At 33.9% G+C, this 24,959-nt stretch overlaps 1 protein-coding gene across 1 annotated transcript; it reads left to right on the top strand.

Annotated features, from left to right (window-relative positions):
* Positions 1-20,630: 20,630 nt before the first annotated feature.
* Positions 20,631-23,496, top strand: LOC120194876 (transcription factor bHLH143-like). The gene is made up of 4 exons (XM_039197053.1): positions 20,631-20,796; positions 20,900-21,466; positions 21,677-21,836; positions 21,934-23,496. The coding sequence occupies exon 4, from the start codon at positions 21,951-21,953 to the stop codon at positions 23,031-23,033; it is 1,083 nt and encodes a 360-aa protein (XP_039052984.1). The 5' UTR covers positions 20,631-20,796; positions 20,900-21,466; positions 21,677-21,836; positions 21,934-21,950; the 3' UTR covers positions 23,034-23,496.
* The last annotated feature ends 1,463 nt before the right edge of the window (positions 23,497-24,959 follow it).

Genomic DNA, 24,959 nt, shown 5'->3' on the forward strand with positions numbered 1-24,959 from the left:
GTGAAACACTCACACGCTAAGTCATTGACTTAGTGAGGCATAAAACTTACATATAATTGAAACTCTATATACTTAACAATACATAAATATATCATACTATGACATCACATAACATCACCCATATGTGTGTATATATATAGGCTTTCATATAATCAAATAAATATACACATATCACTCATCATTTTCATCATTAATTTTATTTCACTGTCAACATCACTATCATTTATATCTTTTAAGCATATCATCTTGTACCTATCATTTTAATCAAACACTACACACATTCTCGTATAAACCATGTAATACAATTCATATTACACAATAGTTTATACATGACATGTAATATATTTATTGTTATCTTTTTGTTAGCCTATGTACACATGTGAGAACTAAATATATGCGAGTATATAGAGGTTGTGCACATATATTGTCACCACAGCTCGTATAATTCCCACTAGGGGCGCATAGAATTTTGTCACGAATGACCACATAGAACATATATCACATATGTCCCGAAGAACCACTCCTTAAGAACCATATATATATTCCAATGGTCCAATTATGTGTCTCAAAAGACCCTATAAATGTTCCAAAGGATACATTTATGTCCCGAATGACACGTAGAACCCTCGACTCTTGGCATGCCAACTATACCTCTAGCTCTCATGACACTTAACTTGGGCATTATCTTTCACTTTTATCACATATTCACATATACACGTAGATAACTTGCACGTAGAACATTTTCATATAAATCACATATCACATGGCTTATAACTTGTTCTTATACCTTCTCATAAACATATGTTGTTATAACTTCTTGTTATAACATTCTCGCCACTTAATTTCACCTAGATCATAGTCACGTGGTTTAACTTATATACATATAATTACATACTTTATAATTACCTAGTTTACTCCATTGCACACATAAATCATTTCCATACCTAAATCATATAACACCTGAGTATTCCTCATAAAGCTATACTATATATTCATATAATCTCATATTATCCTATAAGTAAATATTTATCTTATAGTTTGGTATCATCATTTATATTTATCCCCCTAATTTATTTATTATTCTCATAAAGTGTCATAACCTTTCTTCTATAATCATTTATACCATATGATCTAACTTATACTTGATTATCTTATGTTAACATATATTTATATCAAATGATTCTTCAGCTTATAGCTGATGTCACGTTTTCATCTCATTCCTTTATCCTTATCATATAGCTTATTTCATATTCTTATATAATCATATAGATCATTTGTATTGTTCATATGACTTATCACACTAACATGTATTTATACAAATCATATAACTTACATAACAACATGTCATCACATATACTCATGCACACATATAAATCATAACAACACATACTTTTTTATATGAATGCATGCATTTTACACAATATAAATTTTAAGGCAATTATTAGATGCCTAAACCTTATAATTCGATACTAATAACTTAAGCTAATTTAATGAACCAAAATTCATTTTTTTACTTTAGGAGGGTATCGGTACACTACGAGTGTATCGGTACCCAAATTGCTTTCAAAATTCACAGGTATCGCTACCTGCCTGTGTGTATCGATACATAGGTATTGATACACTCCTCAATGTATCGATACACAGTGAAGATATTCTTCAAAATTTGGTCTTAGTGTATTGGAATCTATTCATAGTGTACCGATATACCCTGCCCATAATAGACTTTTCCACTATAAAATTCATCAATTTTCACTAAATTTCCTCATATAAAGCTTCTTTTACACCCCAAACTCATCAACAATCATTCTAACTAACTGCTTTCGTTCCAATACCTTATAATCTCCCATATCTCATCCAAATTCTTAAAGCTAAAAATCATACCAAATTATCAACGTGTTCTAAATTCGTTTCTAACACTTTGAATTTTTTATTTTGATTGATAACAAGTCAAATTTAACCTCCAACTTCAATTACTAACTCTTTTACAATAATTCACTTAAAAACTTCTTATATTCAATCATTCATAAGTTATCAATCTTTAAGTTTTAAGCAACCTTATGCTTAAATATCATCTAACGATCAAAACCCAAACTTAATTTCAACTAATAATCTTTTAACCAGAAAACTCACATTTGCTAGGTGTTCCACGACAGAAGAAGAATGAAGAGGAGTTATCTGGAACTTTTATTTTCCTTTACTCCTTCCATTCCACGTGTTTTATATCCCAAAGGAAAGATAAAAAAAACTTTCTTATCAAATGACCATTTTACCCTTAATTCTTTTCTTCTTTACTAATCAATCATACTCACATTATTTCTAATTAAGTCCACGAACTTTTAACTTTTTTCAAAATTGAGCACATAGTTTTCAAAACTTACATTTTAATCACTAGCCCTGATTTTGGGATATTACAGATTGAATGTTCATTGTCAAATGATTGAGAATATATAGAACATATATTACTTTCTTAATCACTTTTATAAAATCCTACACCAGTATGACACACAGTTGACTGATAAAAGTGTCACAAGAAACCACTGTAGTGGCTAACCAAAAATTTTCTTTAACATGCTCAATTAGAACTATTCATTTGACATTGCTCATGATAAAATAAATAATAATATTTATATAAATCAATTTATAATCGGGAGCTCCCAAAAGAACATTCCAAAATATACATACCATAAATTTAAAATGAATTACGACTCGATTATACAAAACATGGTTACAAATATACATACCCTCTAAAAAGAAACCGAGATGTACTCCGCTATGAAATATGGGTCTGGATCTACTCTGTACAAATGTTCTTCAACTGCTCCACCTATGAATCTGCGTAAGAAAACAAATTCCTAACGTTGAGCTAACTACCCACAATAACAACTAAAACATACTAGATAAAATAATATAGTGAGTATACTCGTATACTCGCTTTCTACTCAATGGTAGACATCATCGTGCGACAGATGGATTTCTGCATCTCGGAGCTCACGTACCACTTTAGTCTACAGATGATGAGGTCCGAAATCTCTGCATCAGACACAACACCCTTGACTAGCCCACCCCTTGTGAATGTTGGACCTTGCACCCTAGCTAATCATTTAAAGTGACTTGCGCACTACCTAAGGATATTCAGACTGATTCTAAACTTCGTCACCTCATCTTTACTTAAGAAACTCGAGTGTCTTGATCATTTCCTAAACATCAATCAAGGCTAATTTTATGTCACCCTAATTAATCGTGCTTCTAAATATAATTAAACAATATTATTGTTCTACTTAAAGTCTTATTTGAGAGTAATTAGAATCTTTGGGAACCCCTATTGCCCCTTAAAAACTTTTGGGTTTTGTACCCGAAACTGAATAAGGGTGTCTATACTTACCCTTAGGTATTGGTACCTTATGTTAAATTAAAGCTGAAAATGAGTAATTAGTATTGATACCACTAACACAGTATTGATACACACAAACTAGGGTATCGATACCATCTGTGGTATCGATAATGAAATTGGTTTCAATGTTGAAAATATACTCTTGGTATCGATACTCTATGGAGAGTATCGATATTGGTATCAATACTCCCTGAGTATCAGTACCAAATATAACTCTGCAATACTGGTCTCGATACCAAGCCCCCCGGTCTCGATACCGAACCTCCAGTATCGATACTCCATCTGTGGTATCGATAATGAAATTGGTTTCAATGTTGAAAATATACTCTTGGTATCGATACTCTATGGAGAGTATCGATATTGGTATCAATACTCCCTGAGTATCAGTACCAAATATAACTACTGCAATACTGGTCTCGATACCAAGCCCCCCGGTCTCGATACCGAACCTCCAGTATCGATACTCCTTCAAAGGGTATTGATATTACCCTTACTATACTAATGTATAGTATCGATACCAGTTCCTTCAGTACATATACTCAGACTCATGAATGCTCTTTTTAGGCATTTAAACTCACCCACATTGATACTTTGGGGTTCCCATTTGTTATTAATGTCTTATGTGATCAACAAGGCTCACAACAAAGGCTTTAATACATATAAAAAACATAAAACATAACATCTACCATAAACATGCTCACCAAGCCTTAATATCAGTTACTTGCACTTCAAAATGACCCACTAGAAAGTATAAAAGAGTTGTGAGTGTGGTTACCTTAAATGTCTTGACTAATAGCAAAGTTCAACTCAATCAAGAGGTGTTTTCTCTTTGCCCACAGCTTTTGAACTTTCTCTCACTTCTTTCACTATTTAAGGGTAAGAAAAAAGAATTTCTAAGTTATCTATATAGTGGGAATAAAGATTAGAATACTTCTTACATCTTGAATCTAACAAAATAACTTGGAATCCTTAGATTCTATTAAACTTCTCAAAAACTCATTTTGAAAACTATGGTTAAAACTTACAAAATGGATCTTGTATTGAAGCTTGAAGGATGTTGATTCACGTTCTTCTTACCTTGGCTTAACAAAACTAGAATTGAAATGTTTGAAAATTTTGATTTTGGAAGAGAAGAGGAAGAGAAAATGATGGAAGGAAGAAATAGAAAGTTTGGTAGGAGATTTGGGGAGTGGTTCACGTATCATACATAAAATAGAGGGGAAAGTTTTTAGCTTCAAATAAAAATGAGAGATTTGCACCTTAAGTCCCTATACTTTATATTTCATAAAATACCCAGCATCTTTCATAATTCTTTTGGGTCTAACTCAAGCCCAATTTTCACTAAACTCGGTCATTTGAACTCTAAAAATGAGTCTCATATTAACCCAAACTACTGACTCGAATTTCATGGCGTTACAATTTTAGCTTAATAAAAAAAAACAAGTCGTCCGTATTCGTTAATCATTGGATATTAGTGGGACAGTTAAATTATTCAAAGACTAAACTATTGATTCATAAAAAATCATCCTTAGGAACCAACATTTTCATTTCAACTAGCACGAGCTGATGAGTATTAAATTATCGATCCATTCAACTCCTTTACTAAAGTAAATGAACTATTAAATTATTATATAAACTATTCTCCATTCTTTTTAATGATCGCTAAGATCAAATATTTAAAATAAATAAAACTTATAAAAACATGTTTTAGTTAATCATTTATTTTAATAAGTGCCTTTAACTAAATATTTTATATTAAATAAATTTTATAAAATTTATACCTGCTAATAGTTATCGAAGAATTCTAACAAATTTTAATAAAATAATAAAATCGAAAAATGTTACAATCTGATTAATGTTTTTTGTCTTTATATATACAAATTTATAAAAATAATAAACATATATGAACCAACTTACCTCAGTGATTAAAGGAATCATTGTTGTTTCTTGAAGTCACAAGTTCGAGCACCAACGACTGCAACAATGTGATTGAGCTGTCAATCTCAAACGATTAAGAGTATTTAGAACATATAGTATTTTATAAATATAAATTATTAAAAACATGGATAAATTGAGGGAAACTGATGGGGTATCGTCTCCTTCAAAATTTAAAATTACTTGATTTTTATATTTTTTATGTACTTTCTATTAAGAATAAAATTTTATCCCTTACAATTTTATAAGTTTAAAGTCGTTCCCTTAAAATTTATAAATTTAAGTTCATTCTTCTAACATAAAATCTTATATCGGTCATGGTTAAAAAAAGTTTTAGGACTTACAATGGTATCATAGCATCACGAGAGAGTCACAAGACATAATAAGAAGGTGATCGAATAAATCAGTGAAATCGCAGCTCATCAACAACTGATCATCACAATTAATGATGATTTTCTTTTTAAATTCTTTATTTCATCTATGGTTCAAAACTCGTAATCATTTTTTATAATTATAATAGTTTTTGTCGTCATTTCCATTTACGTTGATTTTTTTTTTAATTGAGAAGAGCTAGCTAGCTAGAGCTAAAGTTGAGACTTCCTAGGATAAGAGCACCCAGCAGCGTCCCGGTCGAGCAGATTACAAACTTCATGCGGAGGTTGATCGTGGAGAATCAGCGAAGGGTGGCTAGGGATGGACAGTTTGGCCATTTTATCTGCCACCAGGTTCCCTTCACGACGGATCCAGATAACTTCAGTAAACCAGCAGCGGTTACGTAATTCAGCGATGGAGCGAACCAGCGGGAGTCGACTTCTATCAGCACTCGGGTCGTTAATGAGTCTCACAGCGTCGGAATTATCCACCTGGACCTACAAAAGTTCGATACCTAGAGACCATGCAACTTGTAAACCAACAAAGTGTTAAAAGTCATCATGGGCGGCTAATCTTCTAGATGGCAGCCAACTACTTTGATTTAATTCAAAGATGGTTGCATTTTGCTGGAAAAAAAAGGATAAGTACAACATTTTAATCATTAAACTTTAAGGTATTTACAAGATTAAGTCCTTAAGATTTAGCTATAAATACCCTATCCCATTTAGCTTCAAAATCATCCCAAAGCATTCTAGCTTTCTTCCAATACTAGAGAGAATTTAGAGAGTTTCTTGAGAGTTGTTTTCTTCTTTTTTTTATCTAGAGAGAATTATCATTATTTTCTCCTTGGTAAATCGAGAGAAGTTGTAATTCCTATTTTCTCATAGTGAAATTCTTCTACTGTTGCCCGTGGTTTTTACCCTAAATTTTTAGGGGTTTTCCACGTAAATTTTGTGTTTATTTTATCTTCATTTTTATTTTCTCAAATTATCAGTTGCGATTTTGCTCTATCTGATAGCCGTCTTCCGCAACAATTGGTATCAGAGCTAGATTAGAGTGTGTAATATATGCTTATTGTCTTTGTGGTTGCCACCAAAAGGTGGATCCTCCAACATAAGAAAGTAAGAAGGTATTATCCATTCTTTGAAGGTTCCAGAGAACTATTCACGATAGTGAACTAGTGGGAGCTATCCGTAATAGAAGCTATGGCAACGAAATTTGATATTGAAAAAATTAATGGGAGAAATTTCTCATTGTGGAAATTAAAGATGAAGGCCATCCTGAGGAAAGACGGATGTCTAGCAGCTATCAGTGAAAGGCCAGTAGATTTTACAGATGACAACAAATGGATCGAAATGGACGGGAATGCTATGACAAACTTTCATCTAGCATTAGCAGATGAAGTATTGTCAAGCATCGAGGAGAAGAAGACAGCTAAGGAGATATGGGATCATCTCATCAAATTGTACGAGGCCACATCGTTGCACAATAAAATTTTCCTTAAGAGGAAATTGTACACTCTTCGTATGCCAGAATCTACTTCAGTGACAGAGCACTTAAATACGCTGAACACTTTATTTTCTCAGCTTACATCCTTAAGCTGTAAAATAGGAGAACAAGAACGTGCTGAACTTCTACTTCAAAGTATACCGGATTCGTATGATCAACTCATCATCAACTTGACAAACAATAATGTCACCAGTCTAGTCTTCGATGACGTTTCAGCTGATGTTCTATAAGAAGAAAATCGGCGCAAGAACAAGGAAGAAAGACAAATAAATCTGCAACAAGCAGAAGCGTTAACAATGATGACAACGACGAGAGGGAGATCAACAGAACGTGGCCAAAGCAGCAGTCACAAACATGGTAGATCGAAGTCAAGGAGCAAGAAGAATTTAAAGTGCTACAACTGTGGAAAGAAGGGTCACTTGAAGAAGGATTGTTGGAGTCTAAATAAAAACTCCAATCCACAAGGCAATACCGCAAACACTTCAGATGATGGAGATGCTCTATGCTGTGAAGCGTCAACCACCGTGGAAGGCAGAAAAAGATTTACAGATATATAGCTCATTGATTCAGGAGCAACATATCACATGACCTCAAGAAGAGAATGGTTCCATCATTATGAATCTGTCTCAGGAGGATCTGTATATAGCTGCAATGATCATGCCTTAGAGATCGTTGGCATTGGAACCATCAAATTGAAGATGTATGATGGAACAATCAAAATTATTCGAGATGTACGGCACGTGAAAGGCCTGAAGAAAAATTTATTATCCTACGGATTATTGGATAATAATGCAAGTAAGATTGAAACACGGAAAGGAATCATGAAGGTGTTCCGTGGAGCGCTTGTGGTGCTAAAAGGTGAAAAGATAGTTCAACACGTCAAATTCTAGAGGCAAAGTGTTCTAGATTGTCTCTGACGTATAGCAAGCACGGTTATATCCCTAGGCAGAGCAAAATACTTTGTCTCATTTATTGATGACTACTCTAGGAGATGCTGGTGTACCTATTAAGAGAAGTCAGATGTGTTTTTATTGCATAACAAGTAAGCAGCACCGGTTGAAATTCAACACGTCAAATTCTAGAGGCAAAAGTGTTCTAGAATTGGTTCACTCTGACGTATAGCAAGCACTGGTTATATCCCTAGGCAGAGCAAAATACTTTGTCTCATTTATTGATGACTACTCTAGGAGATGCTGGGTGTACAAAAGACAGTTCACAGTGCGAACACTCCTCAACAAAATGGAGTGGCAGAGCGGATGAACAGAATCTTGTTAGAAAGAACAAGAGCAATGTTGAGGGACGCATGCCTAGAAAAATCATTATGGGCAGAAGCAGTCAATACCGCCTATTATTTGGTGAATCGAGCTCCATCAACTGCAATAGAGCTGAAGACACCAATGGAGATGTGGACTGGTAAACCAGTTGATTATTCAAACCTCCATGTATTTGGAAGTATTGTGTACGTGATGTACAACTCCCAAGAAATCTCAAAGCTGGATCCAAAATCCAGGAAATGCAAATTCTTGGGGTATGCTGATGGAGTCAATGGGTATCGCTTGTGGGATCCCACTGCCCGCAAAGTGATCATCAGCAGGGATGTTATCTTTGTAGAGGATAAACTACAAAGAAAAGAAGACGATGATAGCGCTGAAAAGTCAGAGACTACACAGATACATGTGGAAAAGGAGGTTGAACAAGGAGATTCTTCTGAAGCAGAACCAGCACATGATGAACAAGAACCAGAGAGTTCTGAAGCTCCAACAACTCGTCAATCAGATCGTGTGAGAAGAAGTCCCAATTGGCACTCAGATTATGTTATAGAAGAATGTGCATACTTTTAACAGAGGACGGTGAACCATCAACATACCAGGAGGCAATAAACAGCTCAGATGCTTCACTGTGGATGATGGCGATGCAAGAAGAAATCGAAGCTCTTCATAAAAATAATACATGGGACCTTGTGCCACTACCACAAGGAAGGAAGCCAATTGGTACAATGGGTTTTCAAAATCAAGCGAAATGGTGACGATCAGTGGAGATGTATCGTGCAAGACTGGTGGTCAAAGGATATGCTCAGAAAGAAGGTATTGTTCAATGAAATTTTTCTCTTGTGGTTCGACTAACAACAGTTCGAGTAATCTTGGCAATGTGTGGTACATTGAATTTACATTTGGAACAGCTAGATGTTAAAACAACTTTTCTTCATGGAAATCTTGAAGAAGAGATTTATATGCTCTAGCCTGAAGGTTTTGAAGAAGACGAAAAGAAGAACTTGGTTTGCAGGTTGAACAAATCTCTGTACGGTCTAAAGCAGACGCCGAGGTGTTGGTATAAGAAATTTGATTCCTTCATTATGTGCCTTGGATACAACAGACTTAATGCAGACCCTTGTGCTTATTTCAAGAGGTCTGGTGATAATGATTTTGTTATATTGTTGTTGTATGTGGATGACATGCTAGTTGCAGGACCCAACAAAGATCATATTGAAGAATTGAAGGCACAATTGGCTAGGGAATTTGAAATGAAGGACTTGGGATCAGCAAACAAGATTCTAGGGATGCAAATTCACTGAGACAGAAGTAATAGGAAGATTTGGCTTTCACAAAAGAATTACTTGAAGAAAATATTGTCACGATTTAGCATGCAAGATTGTAAGCCAATTTCTACCCCTCTTCCTATTAACTTCAAATTATCCTCCAGTATGAGTCCTAGCAGTGAAGAAGAGAGGATGGAGATGTCTCGAGTACCGTATTCATCAGTAGTGGGAAGTTTAATGTTCGCTATGATATGCACAAGACCAGACATTGCACAAGCAGTGGGAGTGGTTAGTCGGTACATGGCGAATTCAGGCAAAGAGCATTGGAATATTGTAAAGAGGATCCTAAGATACATCAAAGGGACCTCAAATGTTGCATTATGTTACGGAGGATCAAACTTACTAATCAATGGGTATGTAGATTCTGACTATGCAGGGGATTTGGATAAAAGCAAATCTACAGGATATGTGTTCAAAGTTACTGGTGGAGCTGTAAGCTGGGTTTCAAAATTGCAGTCAGTTGTGGCTACATCCACAACAGAGGCAGAATATGTAGCAGCTACACAAGCCAGTAAAGAAGCAATTTGGTTGAAGATGCTATTGGAGGAGCTTGGGCGCAATCAAGAGTATGTCTCTCTGTTTTGTGACAGTCAAAGTGCCTTGCATCTAGCAAGGAATCCAGCATTTCATTCAAGGACAAAACACATACGAGTTCAATACCATTTCATTCGTGAAAAGGTGGAAGAAGGGACGGTAGATGTGTAGAAGATCCATACCAAAGACAACATAGCAGATTTCATGACGAAGGCGATCAACGCTGATAAATTTACCTGGTGTCGATCCTCTTGTGGCCTGTCAGAAACGTAAGCAACATGAAGGTACAAGGTAAAAAGAATGGTGTGAAGATATGATTGTTCCAATCAAATCTTCAAGTGAGAGATTGTTAAAAGTCATCATGGGCGGCTAATCTTCTAGATGGCAGCCAACTACTTTGATTTAATTCTAAGATGGTTGCATTTTGTTGAAAAAAATGGGGATAATTACAACATTTTAATCATTAAACTTTAGGGTATTTACAAGATTAAGTCCTTAAGATTTAGCTATAAATACCCTGTCCCATTTAGCTTCAAAATCATCCCAAAGCATTCTAGCTTTCTTCCAATACTATAGAGAATTTAGAGAGTTTCTTGAGAGTTGTTTTCTCCTTTTTTTTTATCTAGAGAGAATTATCATTGTTTTCTCCTTAGTAGATCGAGAGAGGTTGTAATTCCTATTTTCTCATAGTGAAATTCTTCTACCGTTGCCCGTGGTTTTTACCCTAAATTTTTAGGAATTTTCCACGTAAATTTTGTGTTTCTTTTATCTTCATTTTTATTTTCTCAAATTATCAGTTGCGATTTTACTCTATCCGATAGCCGTCTTCCGCAACACAAAGATCCCCAGAGTTTGGTTTGAAGCGGATTAGAGATGCCAATATGTTCGTTGGACCCTGTAATCCAAGTGCCATCGTTGGAACGAATTACACTGCCAATTGAGCTCGAACCAGTAAAGACATCCACTGCACCATCAGTGTTTAAAGACAGCCATTGAGCAGGCGGTTTTGCCCAAGAGACGCGTTCCATGGGATCACTACTCTGAGCGTGCTTCGACGGGGAGAACTCACTTGAGTGTTTAGCCCAAGCGATGCCTCCGTGGAGAAGGTCTTCCAGAGGCCAACAAGATGCCGAGAACACATAGTCATTCCAACACTTCCATAGCAGGCAAAGAAGGGATGAGAAGAGGATATTCCATAAAATGTCAGATTGTGAGAGCATCTTCGTTGAGTTCAGATTAGACTGGAGCCAGGGTTGTAATTGGGATCGAAAGAATTCAGTGTCCTCAGGCGCGAGAAGCTTGTTCCAGAGACCACGGACAGCAGTACAATCTCGGAGAGAATGGAGAAGCGTTTCAGGTGCTGAATTACAGACCGGGCAATAGGAGTCAGATGTATGATGGCGTTGTGCACGCTCGGACTGCGTCATCAGTTTTCTGTGAAGAGTTTTCCAAATAAAAAGCCTGATACGCTGCGGAACTTGGAGAGACCAAGCAGCCCTCCAGGAAGGGGATCACATGTTCCAATTGTTACCTACCAAACATCCAAAAGCAGAGGCAACAGTAAACGTGAGTTTGTTACTCCAACGCCAATGGCAGGAATCCGGCAGATCCGATGCAAGAGGGGGTCGGACTCTGAGGATGTGAGGGATTGCTTCCTGGAGGAAAAGAGCAGATAAGCGAGTAAAGTCCCAATCCCCCGACTGGCCAAGAAGGTCCATAAAGCTTGAGTCAGGGTTGATATCATCCCGTCGAAGGGCCCATTGTCGGCACCCAAGGGTCATCCCAAAGCTGGACTGAATTTTTTTTAATTAAAAAAAACATTGTATATACCTTGCACATTCGGTGGGCAGTTGGGATGAACGTAATTTTTTTTTATCTAACTATTAATATCTAATTTACTACCAATAATTAGTTGGTCTAGTAGGATGAGGCATTAGGTCCCTTAAGTGAGGTCAAGGGTTCGAATTCTGACGTTTGCGAATGGAGCAAAATGGATTGGGAGGGTCGTCATTGCCTCTGCAGTACCCGATTTAGATTAGTCGGTCAATAGATCTAGATACCAATGATTAATTCAAATATATATATATATAATTTACTAATCTACTATTTTAAATCCAAATTTATAAAGATTTATAATGAGATGGTCATCTCAAAGTAAATTTTAACTATTTAAAGGGTATAAAACAAAACAATTCATACAGCTCATTAAATGAAATATTGATATTCTTTGAGGATTCAGGTCGAGCATCATAATTATGAACGTTCAATGTAAAAAGTTTAAGAATTATCTTCTATCGGATAGTATCTTATACTTATCTTAAACTAATAAAAAAAGTGTAAGCATGGTCAAAGTTGCAAGCCATATCACAGAGGAAGGGCCTTAGTTCATCCATTACGGGTTCGGACTAAACTTGGTAGCAACGTGAGCCTTCCACAAAATGAAAGATTATACTGTTTATCCAACTCAACAAATCAGGAGCAGTTAACATCCCTGATGATGCAATCTGTGTAGGTTAACAAGTAGTTTTGTGCTTATAAACACCCAATTAATCATTATAATAAGGCCATACTCTGATCCACCAAAACTCATCTTTTTTTCTCAGTTAAATTATTTAACGGGTAAAGTACATTTATGGTCACTAATGTTTGAATAAGCTTTTGTTTTCCCCACTAAAGTTTCAAAAATAACCAATTGGTCACTAATGTTATCAATTTGTAACAAAGTGATCACTAACGTTCACGATTTGTAACAAAAATGGTCACTCCACCGTTATTTAAGCTGATGGCATGACATTGTTAATAAAATATTTAGTTTTATCCCTAAACTATTGCTAAAACACCAAATAGGTCCTTAAACAATATTTTATATCGTATTTATATCAAAAACTTTCCAATTTATAATTTTTTTCAAACACCCCACCACCAAACTATATTCGAGCCACTGTCCTTACAAAATGAAAATCACAATACATAGATAAATGAAGTTTTTTCATTAAAGACAAAAACGTGAATATTTAAAGCCATATATTCAATTAATTTTAATATAAAAAATAATACACCAGACAACCTACAGATCACACAATTTGTAAAGTAGTTGATGACAATTGCTCCGTTAAAGGTATGCTAAGCACTATGCAAACTATGATGTAACTCCGTTACAGCTAGTAAGGATCAAAGATGCAAAATGCCTATAGCTTTTGAATAAAATTAATACCTAGGTCAATAACAATAATCAACGAATCAGACTAATAATTAACAAATATGCAAAGGTTAACCACGGGGTATTATAGTTGAAAGCTTGTTCAGAGTGAAGTTCTTTTGTTGGGTTCAAAGATATATGTAATTGGTGATTCTTTGATCGGTAGCAACTCATGGAACTCTTTCTTCAATTTGGATTCATCATCTCATTATTACTTCCACGAGCAACAATCACCTTGGCTTGTTATTCTAATATGAAGTTTATCTCACTGAAACTTTGGGTTAATGTACTTCTTATACATCTTCAGGATCTCATTGTGGCTTATAACCCCGAGGTTCATAAAATTCCATATGACCCTCAAGTTCCTCTTTGCCATGTCAATTGAAATTGGTAAAACTTCATCCAAGATTGTCAGACTGTTGGGAATATTAATGATCATTCTACTGTATCATGAAATCTTGGTAATGAAGTTGCGAGGGTTGTTTAGGTCGGATGAGATTGACATCAGAACTTTGAGGATGCGTGCATTGTCATATTCTTTTCAACAACTCTTCAACCTAAAAAATAGTAGTATGTAAATAATTTATGTGCACTTAAAGACAAAACTAGCAAGTGAGAGTTTATTTAAGTGTGATTTTTGTTTTGTGTAAAGCGGTTAGAATATAATTGAGATAATGGGGTGTTTAAAAAAATGAAAAATAGAAAATTTTTGGGATAAATTAGATATAAAATCAATTTTTAAGGACCTATTCAAAGTTTTAGCAATAGTTTAAGTTAAAGCTAAATATTAACATTTTTATTAAAATTACCCGATCATTAATTTAACAGAGATAACAATGGAGTGATCATTTCCTTACAAATCAATAATGTTGGTAACCATTTTGTTACAAGTCGATAACGTGAGTGAGTAATTTGTTACTTTTGAAACTTAAGTATGAAAACAAAAACTTACTCAAACATTAGTGATCGTCGGTGTAGTTTACCATTATTTATTTAAGCGACCAAAATTTACTGAGATGCGATGCGACCCATCAATTGACAAGGATCGTACCTACGTCATTGCAAATAAACCCAAAAACACATCAATTGAACGGGTTTGGACGAACGAGTTTGGGGTAATATTAAATATGAATTCTTATTGTAGTCACGTAAAATACAGATCCTATTTGCTTATAGTTTTAACAAGTAATTTGATGTCTCCATTTCTTCTTCTCATCGACCATCAATGAGCTTGGTCTTCCTTGTTTGTTCAAAATCTCTAGACTCTCCAAAGAATTCATAGGGACAAGATTGAGGTTTACCTTTCCTTTGTCCGCCTTGTTGTAACCTTACTAGGACAAGTTGACTACAGATTCAATGGCCAATCATCCATCAAGCTTATCCTTCCAGAAATAATTCCTGATTACAGTGAACAATTTAAAAGTAGAGACGTCATATGGATAAATTTGACAAGGTACAGGGATATTCGTGCCATCAACCCTTAGAAAATTGAAATTGAACATGCAAGTATTAGGTAATCAGGATCTAAAGCAATATTTATAAAAATACGAAGGGGCAAATAGAAAATACAGAAACACGGTATCACCAGACCCGAAAAATCAGTAAAACCACGATGCAAAAGTCAAAAGGAAAAAAGGAGCAGTTAAAACACACGCCAGAAAGAGCACGCCATTGGCGGCTAAGATGTTTTCCAACAACTTCAATCCACTCTTCATTATTACGGCTTATAATTTTGAAAGTTAAAATTTGATTGCAGTGATAAATGATTAAAAATATTTTATAATATGATTAAAATTATAATTTAAAACTATGGTCATAAAATTAAAAATAAAGCTACTGGTAAAAAATAAAATTAATTTTTATAGCTTTAGACATAATTAGTTAACATTTTAATATATCACAAATATTTTATGATAATCTTAAATTTATCCTCAAACCCTCGCCCACCTCCAAAATCTCTCCGTACACCCGACTGTCACGCTATCATTCGCGTGCATGTTAGGCTATTTAATAATACTTTACTTTGACCCAACAAATAAAACTCTGTTAAAAGAACTAAAAGCGCGAGCCAGCGTGCACAAATGCATGCGCTCTTTAATAAAATCCCGACGCCGATGCTGATGTTGATGCAGCGTTTTGTTTTTCCTTTTTTGAAAAATAAAATTAATTTAAACTGTGATAAAACTATGTTCTTTTTTTCAGTTTACATCACAAAGAAGTATAGGAACTTTAGCTAATTTATGTAATATCATTTTAATGAGTAAATTGATTTAAGTTCAGAATACTGTTTTTCACGTTAACTAAGTTAAATAAAAACGAAATTTTATAAAGTTGAATCAATTTGTTCCACTCTTTTTTATACCGAGACTGGGATTCTTCCACGTGTCGAGGTCACCAATCGTGAGGCACCGAGCGGAGTAGCGTGAATATGTTGGGAAAAGATAAAACGGCGTGGGTGACCCCCCCCTTTTATGAGAAAAAAATTAAAAAAAAAGTCTGCTGTTTCCTTACTGTACTAAAGATTTTGATGTCGGATCGCAAGATTTTCTTCCCTTTTATTTTATTTTTCCACCAAAGTCTTCTAATATCATGTGTATATTTTAATCTATCGAGGTTAAACTTTTTAAAAAATATTTTTTAAGTTTCCCTGCTCTTTTATTGCTTGAATGGAAATGACCGATTTGCCCTTCTATTTTAAGTAAACTTTTATTTATTCATTCATTTATTTTCCCTCCGACCACCAAGGAAATCGAACATTGTGGGCAGCTGAGTTTGGTCCCATGTTTAACGCTTAACCCTTGAAATATGGGGAAGAAGTTCAATGTATTTATATTTAAGCCACGGCTTAAACAACAATTAAGGAACAACCGATTGAATCTAATTTAATATAAAATTAAATATTTAAATGTTCAATATATTTTAATTTAAATGTAAGAGATCTACCTATTAAGAAAAACTTGGATATGAAGATGTTAATCCTTTTTCTTTTATAATGCCTATCGCTTTCTTGATAAGACATAACCTGAATGATAACCCAGTGTGGGAGCAAGTTGATTGCGGTGCCCTAATAATGCAACTTAACCCCCCCCCCCCCAAAAGAAAAAAACAAAGTTCCAACTTATATCCACCCAAAAAGCATGAAGGGCGCCATCCATCTCATGATTCTTACGTTGGAATGAGGAATTATTAATCTCGACTTCTCCTTTAGTTTCCAAGTCAATAACTCATTATCATATTCACTTCACTGTTAATTTTGACCTTAATTATTAAAGTGTAAAATAACTTAACACCCCCCACGATTATAATTATTAAAGTGTAAAATAACTTAACACCCCCACGATTATAATTATTAAAGTTTAAAATAACTTAACACCCCCCAATGGAAGAGAGTAATACGTCCATACAAAAAAAAAAGGAATTGCTAATTGGCCTTATAATTACTTAGAAATGGATGCTAAGTATGCCATTATACAAACTAGCTGATCATCACTCATTAGCATCTAAAATATTATTTAAAATTTATCTTTTGTTAACTTTTTTAAAGTTAAATTTTAAAATTTTGACAATAATTATTTTAAATATTTAAAAAATTAAATTTATAAAATATATATTTAAAAACTATTTGATGGAAGGTTTTTAAAATATATTTTTTATATTTTTATTAATAATAAACTTTAAATAATAACGATTTAAAGTTAAATAAATTTGATAAAAAAAAGTTAATAACTGATATATTTAACAGGATCAGTGAGATAATTTATCTTACTCTTTTTTTATTTTTTGCTAAGATAAGGTGATTATAAAGCAGTGTATGTTCTAAATACTCTCAATTATTTGATAATAAATGTTCAATCACCCTTGATGTAGTTGTTGGTGTTTAAACCCAAAACCTCTATAAATAAAATGTTAGAAACAAACCACTAATATAAAAGTTTAACAATGATCTAATCATGTCAAATTATCAAGAATATTTTACTAGATGCAGAAGAACACATAAATTAATTGATATGTTGAAATTCTTGAATCTTTATTTGGTTGTGATATTTCAAGAATATAGGGTTCTAGTATAAACTCTTTGACAGTGATAAGAGTAAATACGATATTATCTATTTATTGAGGATCATAACCTCTTTATATAACTTAATTAAGAATCAACTATTGTATGTACTTATGACTATGCCCTAATTAAATTATAAGTGCAACTTTAATAGTACCTACGCTTTTATTTTCATGACACTTTTAATACCTTATAACTTTATAACATAATTAGTCACTTAATTTATGACATATTTTGTGATAACAATATACATTATAAATATGTGACTATAATTATGGATTTTAATTCAATATAAAAACCATTTCTTTAGTCATTGAGATAATTTGATTAGTTCAACTTACCTATTTCTTTAATAAATGATACATTTGCTTTTCATGATTAAGAGGGCTTTACTTAATTATAATTGCTCTTGATTATTGCCATGGTGACATTGGCTTTTAGAGACATACAAACTCGCTTTATATATTATATATTAAAAACCTTCAAATAAACCGTATCTCAAATCTTATAGCTTTGCTAGCTAAAATTTTGTTAAAACACTGTATTATCCGTACTTTTCCCAGTGATTTTTTATTTTCATACATCAAAGTGTAGATTTATTCTAATTTATTTATTCTAATTCTAAATTTCAAATTTTATATTATAACATATGTGCTCTAAATTTAAAATCCCGAATAAAACAAGTGATGTTAAAATAGAGAGACAAATTATGTAAAATAAATTTTACACAATATCTATATATATATATTGCAATATTAATTTATCATTATATTCATATTTTTTTTATTTATTTGGGGTAAGTACAAGGTAATATATGTTGAAAGATAATTTTTAATCATTTGATATTGAACACTCACACCCCTGAAATTATTAGTGCTTAAATTCGAGATTTCAAAGAATAACAACAATTTATTTACAAATAAAATCATTTGTATGTGGGATTATATTCATACTTATATTTAATTGTGACATTAGAAGGTTAACATTACTAAAAAACTAAAGTTGTTAATTGCAAGGCATGTGTGGTTGCTTTTAACTTTTTCTAAGCGTGCTGCGTTTGTTGGAGATCCATAACCAAATGGTTCCATGCTCGCCCAATCCCCACCACCAATATTTAAAACCGAATGGCCCCTTAAACAAGTTTTAGTGCCATAAAACATGGACAGTTGTTTAAATTTATTTATTACATCATTATTATATATTTTTATATACATCGTATTGTTTTACAAATAACATTGTTGACTTAGGTAATGATAAATTTTAGAATTATAATAGTTATAAACCGTAAAACTTCTACTAATATGAGTGATATATTTATTAAAATAAATATTATTATTGTTTTTTATATAAAAAAAAATTCAAGTTTGAGTTTTTCAAACATTGGGTAATCAAAATTTTCGTATTGTGTAGCCAGCGTTGTAAGTACGTTTTGCGAGATGGAATCATCTTCGTCAACTCGTAACATCCATGTAAAATGGATGGTCCACTTGCAAGTCAATACATATGCATATATATAGTGAGACTCGTGTGATGGTGTGTTACACACACACTGCATTTATTTTTTACTTCGTGGGTAAGCTAATGTGCCATATGCACTTTTATTTTGTATCACAAATTATGGGAGAGAAGAAGCTTAGGAGAAATTCGGTTAAGTGGTCAATCCATAACAACCACCATCATGACACCTCTCCAGGCATTATTTGATAATTAATAGTTGATACTATTTCATTTCAAAAATAAAAGTGGTAAAATTTTAATATTATGGCAGTAATGATGAGATTAAGCTAATCTCCATTTGATGATGTTTGGATTTATCGCATAATGCATTCGAAATTTTACTTTTATAAAAATAATTCTTAATGGGAAATAAATCCCAAACTTTTGACATGTGTTGTCTAAGTGGAAAAATAGTTAATTATTGTGATGATAAATGGCTGTGATTTACTTTGGGATTACTTTAAATTTAATATACGATTGGACGAAAGTTTATATTTATCGATGAATAAATGTAGTGAGGATGCTCATAATAGTTTATTTTAATTGATTTAGTTTGTAAATCTGTGATGCTAATTGGTTGGATTTTTAATGAGTTTCACTAATATATCATCATCATCATTATTATAAGTATTAAGGACAAAACAATATTAGTTTTGGTTAGATTAAAAACAATATATCATGTATTATTAAAATACTTTTAATAGCCAATAATATTAACAAAGTAATATATGTTTTTTTTACTATTTACAACACACATACACCACAAACGCATTTATTTGAACTCAGAATTTTTAGAAAAAATAAATATTCTCTTCGATCCTTGAGGCCAATTGATAAGTTCAATATATCATATGTTAAGTGGGTGAGATAAAGTCAATGATAACTATATAATTACGGTAAAATTAAGTGTGAATAAGTATTGAATCTATGAGATTAAAATTAATTATTGATATTTGTTTGGATTTAACATAAACTGATAGTATTTTAAAAATAAAAATAATAATTAAGAATTATTATTTAAGGAATAAAAATGAGAAATAAAAATATTACTAAATAAAATCTCGAACAATTTAATTAAATCTATGTATATCTTATTTTAAAAAAGATATAATTTAATAAAATTCAGTATTATATCGTTATCTGAATATTAAAATTTTATGATTGTGAATTAAAAATTATTTTTTAAAAATGTACATAAAAAATTCAGTGGAATCTAAATAAAAAATGTACAGTAGAAATATATGAATCCCGTGGAATAATAATGTGTTGATATTTTTTTCATTTCCTCGGTATAAATTGGATCCGAAACCGGAACCGGTCATGGTAAGGCCACCCGAAGGGGCCCCGAACTCCCAACACCTACCGAACGGACCAAACCGTGCTTTCATCATTTCTTCACCAGTTATTGTCAAAGCTTTAATTAGGATTTTTAATTAATTAATATTATTTTTTTGGTGAAATGAGGACATTTTCGTCAATTTATTTCCCCTATTTAATCTGCTGGTGTATGTTAGGATCCGTGCATTCCATAAATTTTCGACTCTTTTGACTGTTACCCCCAAATATCTCTGTTCCAGGAAGACGAAAAAAACTTCTCCAGGCTTCAAAAATATCCCTTTCTCTTACTGCAGCTTAAGGATTGTAGGAGCAATTTTGTGATTCTTTTGATTGAGAGTTTTTGGGTTTCTTATCCTCTTTTCTTTCCTGTAAGTTGTCAGCTTCTTTGATCATTTTCTCTTCCACATTTGATTTTGTTATGTTCCTGTGTTGTTTTAGATTATTATCTTTAGTGTTAATCCCTCTTTGCAGGATTATAGGTTGGTTTTGCTGGGAGAGGAAGTAAACAGTGGCTATTTGCGGCGAAGAAGAAACAGCATGCGTTGGTGGTTGAGTCTTTCAGTCGACGTGTTTCGAAAAGTCATCTCCTTGAACTTGTATTGTAGAGTGATTCTGTAATTCCATAATACATCATCTTCAAGATCCACCTTTTGAAATTTAGTTAGTATTAGTATTCTATCCTCCATGGGATCCACTTTTTTCATCGTCGTTCCTTGTTATGTCCGCCAGATTAGCTGAAAATCTTTAAACACATTGCTCAAATTTCTAATCCAAGAATTATCATTAGTAGTAGCGGTAGTGGTGGTTGTTCAGTTTTTGTTGATCTAGAAACGGATCTTGGGGGGTTTTGAATACGTTTTCGTACCCGGAAGACCCTCTTTTTTTGGTATCACATCGAAGGGTTAGGACGTAGTTATGGTTTGCCAAGCAGCAAGTCAAACAAGATTCCGGGCATTGAAGTATGAAAATGGTATTGCGGGGAGTGCCACCATTGTAGTTAGAGTCATAGCATGCTTTCAACCTCTTCAAGATTGCCAGGTTTGTTATTTCTCCCTTATTTTTTTTTCAAGGATTTATGAAAGAATTAGATACCCTTTTGTTTTGTGATGTTTACATTTCATTGATTCATATTTGTTTTCTTTAACATATATTATTTACTGTACTTTCATTATATTGTGTTTTTGTTGATTGGTGAGAAAATTTATGTCTAGTCTTTATTGAATTTCCTTTCGTACCTTTTTTTTTCAGGCCGAATATTTCCGTCATTTGCTTAAGCCAGTTACGTAGGTTGCTTTTTTTCGTTTTCGCGTTCAAGTTAAGCTGGAATTTTTAGTTCTATTTTCCCCTTTGGTTTTGAGAGAAACTGCTTTTTAACTGCCATTTCCATTGCTTCAGCATTCGGTTTCTGGTATGTAGTGCTATTTCTACTTCTTGGTATTATCGAATATCTACTTGTTAGTCTTTTGAATAACCCTTTTCAGGTTCACTCTTTTGTTTTCCTGTAGGTGATTGTTCCCGTTCAATGGGAGAAGGCCGTGGATCCGGGTCTCCTCAGCTGCGATTTGATAGGCAATCACCCATCTTGAACTCTTTGCCTACTCCACTTCCTTTTGGGCTGCAAAGTACTAATCCTCCATTCATGAGCCTTCGCACTAATATGGTGTCCTCTGCTGGGACTTCGCCGGTTTATGTGAATCCGGAATTGCCTCTCTTACGGGTTAGCCAAGGTTATGAACCTCGTGGCTGGTTTTACTGTTTACCCCGATTTCGACAGGTGTTTGAACCTGCTTTAAACTCTTTTGTGAAAGAGCAACCCCTAGCTATTGCATATGAAAATTGCAACGAATGTGGTACTGGTATCCTCAAAGCAGGGCCTGGGGTTGCAGAGAAGAGATTCCTTGTTTTCGATCAGTCTGCTGATCAAACCACCCTGATTCTTAGCTCTGCATTTGAGACTCCTACCAAGTTCCTGACTTCTTGGGGTCCAAAATCTCCTGTTGCTTGTAACTTTAACGTGGAAGATCCCATAGCTAAAGTAAATGGGAATATTCATTCTGGACCAATATCTACAGTTATGGTTGATGAAAATGGGATTGATGTGCAAAGTGAAATGCACGAGGACACTGAAGAACTCAATGCATTGCTTTACTCAGACGACGATAGTGAATATACTGATGATGATGAAGTTACGAGCACGGGTCATTCTCCTAGTTCAATGACTGCTCATGATGAGCAATGTGAGGGAAGCTGTGAAGATGTTGCAAGCTCTACAAGGCTAACTAAGAGAATAAAGCTGCTTGATGATGATGGAAGTAACAGTTATTCACCGTTGCTGATGGGCACGGCTAATTCAGGGAATCCTAACAAAAATTCAGAATACGAGGATGATGCAGAATCCAGCTGTGCCAATGGCCAAAGTCCTAGATCAGTTGACATGGATTCTTCTTCAGGCAACAAGAGGATGAGAAAGGATAAAATCCGTGAGACGGTGAGGGTTTTGCGAAGCATAATTCCAAGTGGAGAGGGAAAAGATGTAGTTGTTGTTCTTGATGAAGCTATTGACTACTTGAAATCCTTGAAACGCAGCCTAAACCTTGAGACCTAGTACTCGGTGAACTGCAACTGTTCGTACAAGTAGTATCAGTGGTAGCTTCTGCCATTGTTAATGGAGCTCTATGAAATAAGTACAGACAATCAGTTTAAGTTGGGAAACCAGTAGAATTGGCTGAAGTCCGAGTCTATTTGCTACAGAAATCAGGAATACTGCTGTGTATATTATGGGCCAATAAAGTAAGGTAAATCATTAGTCATCATCTTGGGGATTAGAGAAAGTAAAACTCCCAGCTTGGATGTGTGAAAGGGAAGACTGGTTATTCTGGAGAGGGCCCTTTAAGCGCATGCTGATTAGGTGTTTTGGGTCAGTTTCTTCCTTTTTGTACTCTTGTCAAGTTTCATGCTTGTGGGTTCCTTTTTCCTTGATGCAGAAAATTGCACGAGCAAAGAGTCTTCCCCCATTTTCATCATATGCAATGCCACAATTTGAAAGGGGGCCCCATATCTCACCATCTGATGCATTCCTTGTTTTGCCATCATGGGGCCTTGTTGTTAAACTCGTGATCTTGTAGTGCTTTGAATTATATTATGATGTGAGCATCCATGGGTGTTGATGTAATTTTATATTTTCTTTAGTGTAATATTTTGTCTTTTTGCCAATGTATATTTTACCCCTCGTGCATGCATTTATATACGAGACAGCGATGTCTTTTGCCTCCTTACCTGAAATGGTGCAAATTGTTTTCGGTGATGGAACCACCAAAGCTGCTGGCAAGCACTATTTCCAGTCCTTTGCTCATTTCCACATGAAAACCGGACACTCGTGTAGGAAAAAGGTTGGGTAGATAAGGCTTCTAACATTAACCAGGGAAATAGACTGATTTGTATGGTAATCATCAAAGTTGTGTTTTGATTCATGATCGGCAATTATTTCTGACTTTAGCCTATTTATTTTCCTTTTATATTTCTATGGTAATTTTTTTTTGAAGATTTTATTAATATTTTTGTAATTTTAATTGTCTTTCATTTTAGAAATTATTATTCAACTAAGATTTATAATCAAATTAGAATCGTCTACAGTTGTCGTTAATTTTAATAATGTTTACAGTTTCAAAAATTATTCATGTGAAAAAATATTTAATCTGAAACACAGTTATAATCTTTTCCCCCTCTAAATTAGTCAAAGTTGAAAAAGAAAAGAGTAGTTTATTATTATTTTTTATTTTTGGTATGCTATTATCAAATTAAAAGAAATAATTATTAGAAAAGAAAGGAAGAAAACATGGTGGGTGCATGAAACTGGAGTTTCACCTAAATAGGGGCCCCCATTCATGTCACGTCAAATCATCACTTGTGCTTTCTCAAGTTTTCTTCGAATCTATTCTTCAACAAGCCGAAGGCTTTGAATCATGCTTTGATCAATTAAGTAATTAATTCTATAATTAAAAAAAAGAAAAAGAAATCAAAGCATTCTTCACTGAAAAAGAGAGGTTAAAACCCGACAATCATGGCGGGAGTTTACATGGGGCTTTCTATAGATTGGACCGTCCTTACTGGTCTACATTGCCCATTTTACTGACTCATCCTTTGTCTAAACAACGCTCCCCACCGCAACGCAATACGTTTGTTCTTATTTTGATTAATATGTTTCTTTTTCCCCTCCGAAAATACGAGAATCATTTCATTACACAGTACACAGAGTCTCAAACGCGAAGGAAGCAACGCAGTTGATCATTTGTTTGCTTTGATGTCTCAAGTCCCAAAGCGTTTTCGTAATTAAAACCAAAGAGAAATCAGTCTCAGCTTCTAAAATTTGATAGCAATTGTTTTCCGCATTTGGAATCGATTTTGATCATCGCCGATTACCAGCCTCGCTGCCGATCGAAGCTAGGGTTTCCCAATTTCTTTCCAGTTTTAAACTTTTCTTCACAAACAACTCGATGGAGGAGTGGCCGTTCCATGACGGCAACGTGCACAA

Source organism: Hibiscus syriacus, unplaced genomic scaffold (genome assembly GCF_006381635.1).
Source record: "Hibiscus syriacus cultivar Baekdansim isolate YM2019G1 unplaced genomic scaffold, ASM638163v2 tig00117005_pilon, whole genome shotgun sequence".
Taxonomy (NCBI): Eukaryota; Viridiplantae; Streptophyta; class Magnoliopsida; order Malvales; family Malvaceae; genus Hibiscus; species Hibiscus syriacus.